This window comes from Triticum urartu, chromosome 1, assembly GCF_003073215.2.
Source record: "Triticum urartu cultivar G1812 chromosome 1, Tu2.1, whole genome shotgun sequence".
In the NCBI taxonomy this organism is placed as follows: domain Eukaryota; kingdom Viridiplantae; phylum Streptophyta; class Magnoliopsida; order Poales; family Poaceae; genus Triticum; species Triticum urartu.
In genome coordinates this window covers 272,249,838-272,256,281 of record NC_053022.1, presented here as the reverse complement: position 1 = coordinate 272,256,281, position 6,444 = coordinate 272,249,838, and the positions used below count along the sequence as shown (strand labels likewise).

Sequence of the window (6,444 nt, the reverse complement as noted above, 5' to 3'; positions counted from 1 at the left end):
TCAAATTGATGTTTTTTTTCAAAACTGATGAACTTTTTTCAATTTTGTTGAACTTTCTTTAAAATTCAATCAACTTTTTCTTCAAAATCAATAAACCTTTAAGAAAATGATGTTCCAAATCCTATGAACTTTTTTATTCAATGATTTTTTTAAATCTATAAAGAAAATTTTTGGTGAACCTTTATTAAAAATAGATGAACTTTTTTTCAAACCCGATGATATTTTTCCAATTCAATGAACTTTTTCAAATTCGATGAAGTTTTCTCAAATTTCATGAACTTTTCAAAAAATTGAAAATTAATTTTCAAAATAAATTAACTTTTTACATTCGATGAACCGTTTCCAATTTGTGTACATTTTTAAAAATTGATGAACGTTTTTCATTTTTTTTGTGACACTTTTTTCAAGTTTGTGAACTTTTTATGCAATATGACTTTTTAAAAAAAATTGATGAACCTTTTCAAATTCACGATTTCTCCAAATAATTCAGAATTCTAAGTGTGATAGTAGACGCTAGACGCTATTGTGCAATAAATATCGCGGCCACTACCAAAATTCAAAGGTATTTCAAAAAAATTATTATATTATTGGTGCTATTCCCAGTCACTAAAGTCGAGTTGTTGTAGTGGTTGGCCGAACTCGTACGAGAATGCTATGGTGCGGGTTTGAATCCTAGAGATTTTAACTATTTGAGTGATTTTTTTCATGCTTAGGACTACTGCGTTGTGTGTTCGTGGGCCGGCCCAAACTAAGCGCTATAGTTAGCGCAGTTGGTCGCGGCGACTATTTATCGTATTACGCACGAAGGGAAGTTTCTCCCTGTCCAGCTATCGGGCCAGCCCTTTAACGCCCGCCTAGAAGAAAATATATCTACTACCCCTATAAAAGCACGAGAAGACGGAGAACCAATTCATCTCATCCATTCAATCAAAGGATCTAACGATCTAAATCATCCCAATGTTTAACATCAAACCACGGTTAGCTCGGCCCACTAATCCCACGATCGACCCCCGTCATCCGTCCTCGGACTCGAAGAAAAACAAAAACCCCACGCTCTCGCGTCGGTTGCTCCTATCCTCCTCCTCCCGCTGTCCCGCACGACCTCTCGCCCCTTCCTTCTCCTCCCGCCTCTCCCTCCTCCGCTCCCTACCGCTCCGCCTCCGCCTTGCCATTCCCCGCCGCCGCCTCCCCACCCCCCCTCGCCCTCCCCGGCAACAACGGCAACAACGGCGGCGGTGGTAACATCAGCAGCGACGACGGGAATGATGAAACAGGGGACGGCGGCGGCGAGTGGGGCGTTTACCGGGGGAGGCGATGTTCGTGCTGGCGCAGGCGAGAGGAAGATCTCCAGCCTACCGGCGTACCTCGCCACGGCCGTGGAGGGCTGCCACATCACGGGCGACATCGTGCGGCGCTTCGCGGAGATGGAGCTCTCGCCGCTGCTCCGTTGGCTGCTGGGCTTCAGAGGGTCCAGGGAGCGCCTCCTCACCGACGACCTCTTCATCGCCAAGCTCGCCATGGAGATGGGCGTCAGCATGATCGCCAAGGTCCGTGGGATCGACATGGATGAATCATGAATGCTTTCAACTTACTCTTATCTTATCCTCCTATGATTTTCAGAAGAAGAAGAAAATGAAATCATGTTTTAATTTGTCTAACCCTTTTTTGTTGGTGCTCTGTTTGTTTCAGACCGCTGCCGAGTACGAGAAGAGACGGGAGAACTTCGTCAAAGAAATTGACATCGTCATCGCTGATGTGGTACCCCTCTTGTCTTCTGCTACTGAAGACGGGCAATATGTACATATGTTGATATATAACCCTGACATTTTAAATCACATGCAGATGGGGATAGTAGAAAAAACTCTTTGTTATTGCAATGCAAAGTGCATCTTATATCTAAATTTGATATATTTTTCCCTTTTTACATGTTGTCGCCACCGGCCCCGCCGAAGCTGTCATCGTCCTCCGTAACGGACCATACAGCAGCATACACACACAACCTATTTTCATCATGTTTATTCAAGAGAGAATTTTGTTACACGTTATTCATCATCTTGTCATAATTGTAGTCTGACCATAATGTACAACAAGTGACCCAGATCGGAATGTCCTTATGATATTACTGTTCAATAGAGGAACTAATGTGCTTCTGGTGTGATTCATAATTGTGGAAAGTTTTCTTTGTAGGGTGGGGTCGTCATTCAAGGGATGGACTTTTCCTTCAGGTTATGGTCTTGTTTCTCTCAAGGAGATGGTGGTAGCAAGGGGGGAGCGCAAGATGTTGCTGATGGATTCAACAATGCTTTTGGCAACGATGTTAGATCCCTCCTTCTGCTCCTTCTGATCTGTCAAATTGATTTATTCATTTTTGTAGCCTTGTTGATATCTTCTCTTCGTTCAAATTAAATATCTAGCTGCTTTTCCGAACCCAACTCCTTTTTGCAGGAAGTTGAACTTGATGACGGACTAGAGAAGAAAGTATGTCAGAGATATGCATGTTAGCCCTTAAGCATATCAGAATACAATCATTCAACGCATAATTAGTCAGTTATATATTCTACTCATGTCCCCAACAAGGCAACAATCGACCAGGTTACATATCTTCTGTACTAAATGTATCATAGCTTTTGTACATGCTGTTCCCGCAGTACTACAATCTCTAGATATAGGGTTGATAGAAAGATTTGCTTGAATCAGATAAACAACATGGATTAATGTTTACATTGTTATATCTGGTGCTTAATTTACTATTAAGAATATATAATGAAGTCGTTTCTCCATGTTGTTCCAACTGTCTTTACAATTATGAGGATATAGAAGATTAACTCAAGTCAGGTAAACAACATGGTTTTTATTTTGCAGATTTCTGTAATGCAGCACTTTAGACGTGCATTTGGCTATTCTAGGCCCCCAATAGATGTATATTTCTTTGTATTGCTTTTCATCAATTATGATTAGTAAGGGATCCTACTAATTTATGATTTCATTAGGGAAGTGTTGCTACTTCTGTACAGTCCATCTCTTGACAGTATTATGAAAATACAAAATAGATTGTGTATATAGCATAACATTTCTTCATGTAGATCTTGAAGACTATTACTCTGCATATTCTGCATTTAGTTACATTCTTGATAATAAAAGAATCGTGGATAAATATGTAAAAGTGCAGAACGTTTTCAGTTTCTTGTTTGGATTATGTGCCTTTAATTGGTACACCTTTTTTGTAGCGAGATAAAATGGTACACTACAAAGGTCTTAATTGAAATGGATATAGTTGAGTGATGTTTGTTTGCTTTTCACCGTAAAAAAACTCTTTGCTTTACAAGGTGTTTGGTTCTTTTGAGATGTTGTTTTGTATTTAGTAAGGTGTCACTTGATAGTGTTTATTTTGGTAAGGTGCTCTGTTTGCCTTTTAAAGTTAGTCCCCGTCAATACTTTCTCCTTTTCGGTTTGGACCATGTCAGCTTGAAGAGATGTTCTTTTTATGATCACTACGAATAAAAGTGTGCAGAATGAATTCAGTTGGCAACTAGCCATATCACACATGTGTTTGCTTCAGGTTGTGCGTTTCAGTCCATTGTAGGAATAATTTCATTGAGAACTCGCAACGGCAAGTTGAAGAACATTTTGGAGCACAAGTAGGGGTAAGTTCTAGAGTGTGGAGGAGCAACGATGCAAGCTTGGAGATCGCTCATGATTCTGATTGTTTCCTATTCAGATTGAGGAACGTATACTCGGCCCACCCTCATTCCCAGTGATTAGATAGTTTGCATTTATATGCAAATTGTGTGAATAAATTTATGTATACCAAGGTAAAAATGGGATACTAATATTCATTATTGCACGTTTGCAAATCCTCTTTGAGACCTTGTATTTGATATCTCCCTTTGGCTTACATGTGCATGGTTGGAATCGGTATGTTTTGCGGATGTGAAAATGGTTATTATAGAACTGAGTTTCTTTTGTGTCTAAGTTTTGCCAAAGGCAAGAAAATGATTCAGATCTTGCACTGCTTCAAGTTATGAAATAACAAAGTTTTCTTATTCTGAGTTGGCACAGTTTCAAGGTTGGTATTAATTCGTAAGAGGCTAAAATTCAGATTTATTATAATGTTTAAACAATGTTCATGGTTTAACCTACTTTTACATCTTCTATGTAATAGTTATATTGAAAATTATGTACCATGCTACTGGACAATCATTCTACTGTGTGGAAAAGACTAGGGATAATAATATCATCAACTGCCATGCCTTGTATTTTTGTTGAATCTATATTGTTTGAGACGAAGACGCGCATTGCGCGTGCACGTTTACTAGTAGAAGAAAAAGAAGAACGATAAGGAGTGGATCTCATGATCTTCTAAGCGGAAGGTTGCGCTGCTAGCCACTGATTTGGCGTGCGGTTGGTGATAAAATTGAGGGTACGACCTACTCAGTTTTTTTATTTTCTTTCTTTTTTCATTTGGTTTTATTTAGTCTCCCTTTTCTTTATTTTATTTTTTATTTTTCCACTGTTTTATTATTCTTTGTAGGATTTTATTTCTTTGTTTTTTATTTTCTTTTTCTTGTTTTTATTTTCGGTTTTCTTTGTTCTTTTGGTTATTATTGTACATTTTTTGTTGTCAACAACATTTTATAATAAACATCTAACATTTTTTCCAATACAAATTATACAATTTTGTAATACAGGGTCAACATTTTTTTACAAACAGTTTAAACATTTTTCAAATACAAAATAATTTTTAGTACTTGGTAAACATTTTTTATATGCATTTTTTATATTTTTCTAAAATTCTTGATTAAGAGCTTTCAAATAAAAATATTAATATATTTTTAATACATGGTCAACATTTTTCCTATACACATTAACATTTTCCAAACAATTGATTGACATTTTTTTTCAAATACTTGTTCAACATTTTTAAAATTCTTCATTAATATTTTTATATACATGATCAATTTTTTAATCAATTTTCCAACACATGGTCAACATTTTTTCCATACACATTTAATATTTTTTTAAATAATTGATTAAAATTTCTCAAATAATACTGAACATTTTTCAATGCTTGTTAACATATTTATATACAATGATAATAAAAATTCATCATTTCCCATACACATTCTTTCCATATACATTTAACATTTCCCAAACGCTTGATTAACATTTTTACAAATACTTGTTCAATTTTTTAAAAATGCTTGATTAACATTTTTATATACATGACAAAAACAATTCATTATTTTTAAATACATGGTCAACTTTTTCTATACACATTTTGATCAACATATTTTAATTACGTGTGAAATTGTTTCACACGAATTTTAGTATTTTACTAGAACAATGCCCGTGCGTTGCAACGGGATATAAATATTTTAGTAAGTTAGCTTGTGATTACCTGTCTAGAATGATGCAATTGTGTAAATAAATGTTCATCAAATTCTAACCATGAATTAACTTATATTTTGATTAGAAGTTTGGTAAGTAAATTAATGTGGAGTTGGTTCAGAAGGTAAATAAATTAAGGTGATTATTTATCATATATATAAAAGGTCTGACGAAGTTGTGGTGAGAAGAAAAGTGAAATGGGAACCTTGCGTTCTTTTTAAGTAGTAGAAATTTACATTTTTCGTGAACATGATAAACATTTCCTCTATACACATTTAACAATTTCAAATTCTTGGTCAACATTTTTCAATTGTTTTTATGTAGACTGATTTTGTAATATATTTATGTTAAATATTTGAAAGTGTAAACAAAGGTTAAAAATAGAGAGCAAAATGCGTGATAGGAGCTCCGGGCGGTGACTAGAGCTCCTGTGAGCTATACATGTAGCGGTCACCTAGCAGTGGGCCAGCCCATCAAATCGTTTTTTCTGTGCAGTCTCAGCACTCGTTGGAAGTACGTTAGATTTTTTTTCTAGTGCCATAGTATTTGTTGCATTGTGTGGTCGACTGGATTAGTAATGTATTTTTATTTTATCCCTATTTCGTTTATATTTCCAAAAATATTATAATATGTATATTCCAAAAATTAATTTACTTAAAAGTTTTATCTAAAACCACGAATTTACAAAATGTTAATGTAGGGTTAGCTTAATTCAGAAAATTATTTATAGCATGAAAACAAAGTTGTCAACACATTCAAAAAATGTTCACACGGTTCATAAAAATGTACACCACAGTTTTAAAAATGTGCATACATTGTAGAAAAAATATTTGCCTCATTCAGAATAATGTTTGTCACCATTCAAAATATGTATGTTTCATTTTAAAAAATGTTCATGCGTTCCAAAAATATGTTCATGATTTTTTATTTAAAAAATTGTTCCTGCGGTATTAAAAATATGTTTCATATCATTCAAGAGAATGTTTCAACATGTATATGAAATTCTTTAACATCTATTCAGAAAATAATTCAATAACATCCATTTAAAAAAGGTAC

At 35.1% G+C, this 6,444-nt stretch overlaps 1 protein-coding gene across 4 annotated transcripts; it reads left to right on the top strand.

Annotated features, from left to right (window-relative positions):
• The first annotated feature begins 1,041 nt into the window (after window positions 1-1,041).
• On the top strand, window positions 1,042-3,874 carry LOC125507390 (protein RETICULATA-RELATED 4, chloroplastic-like). 4 transcript variants are annotated; one of them, XR_007282895.1, is made up of 5 exons: window positions 1,043-1,547; window positions 1,690-1,758; window positions 2,188-2,316; window positions 2,446-2,592; window positions 3,574-3,874. XR_007282895.1 is itself a non-coding variant. In XM_048671978.1 (4 exons), the coding sequence occupies exons 1-4, from the start codon at window positions 1,263-1,265 to the stop codon at window positions 2,500-2,502; spliced, it is 540 nt and encodes a 179-aa protein (XP_048527935.1). In that variant the 5' UTR covers window positions 1,043-1,262; the 3' UTR covers window positions 2,503-3,874. The 4 variants fall into 4 exon arrangements, 2 of the variants coding, with proteins under 2 accessions (XP_048527932.1, XP_048527935.1); XR_007282888.1 differs by having other exon boundaries at window positions 3,560-3,874; XM_048671978.1 differs by having other exon boundaries at window positions 2,446-3,874.
• The last annotated feature ends 2,570 nt before the right edge of the window (window positions 3,875-6,444 follow it).

What these genes read in the sequence shown, in the direction of transcription:
- LOC125507390 (XM_048671975.1), top strand. Translation starts at nt 1,263, where the DNA reads ATGATGAAACAGGGGACGGCGGCGGCGAGTGGGGCGTTTACCGGGGGA. An exon ending in GCGTCAGCATGATCGCCAAG is followed by an intron (nt 1,548 to 1,689) that starts GTCCGTGGGATC and finishes TGTTTGTTTCAG; the next exon opens with ACCGCTGCCGAGTACGAGAA. An exon ending in ACATCGTCATCGCTGATGTG is followed by an intron (nt 1,759 to 2,187) that starts GTACCCCTCTTG and finishes TTTTCTTTGTAG; the next exon opens with GGTGGGGTCGTCATTCAAGG.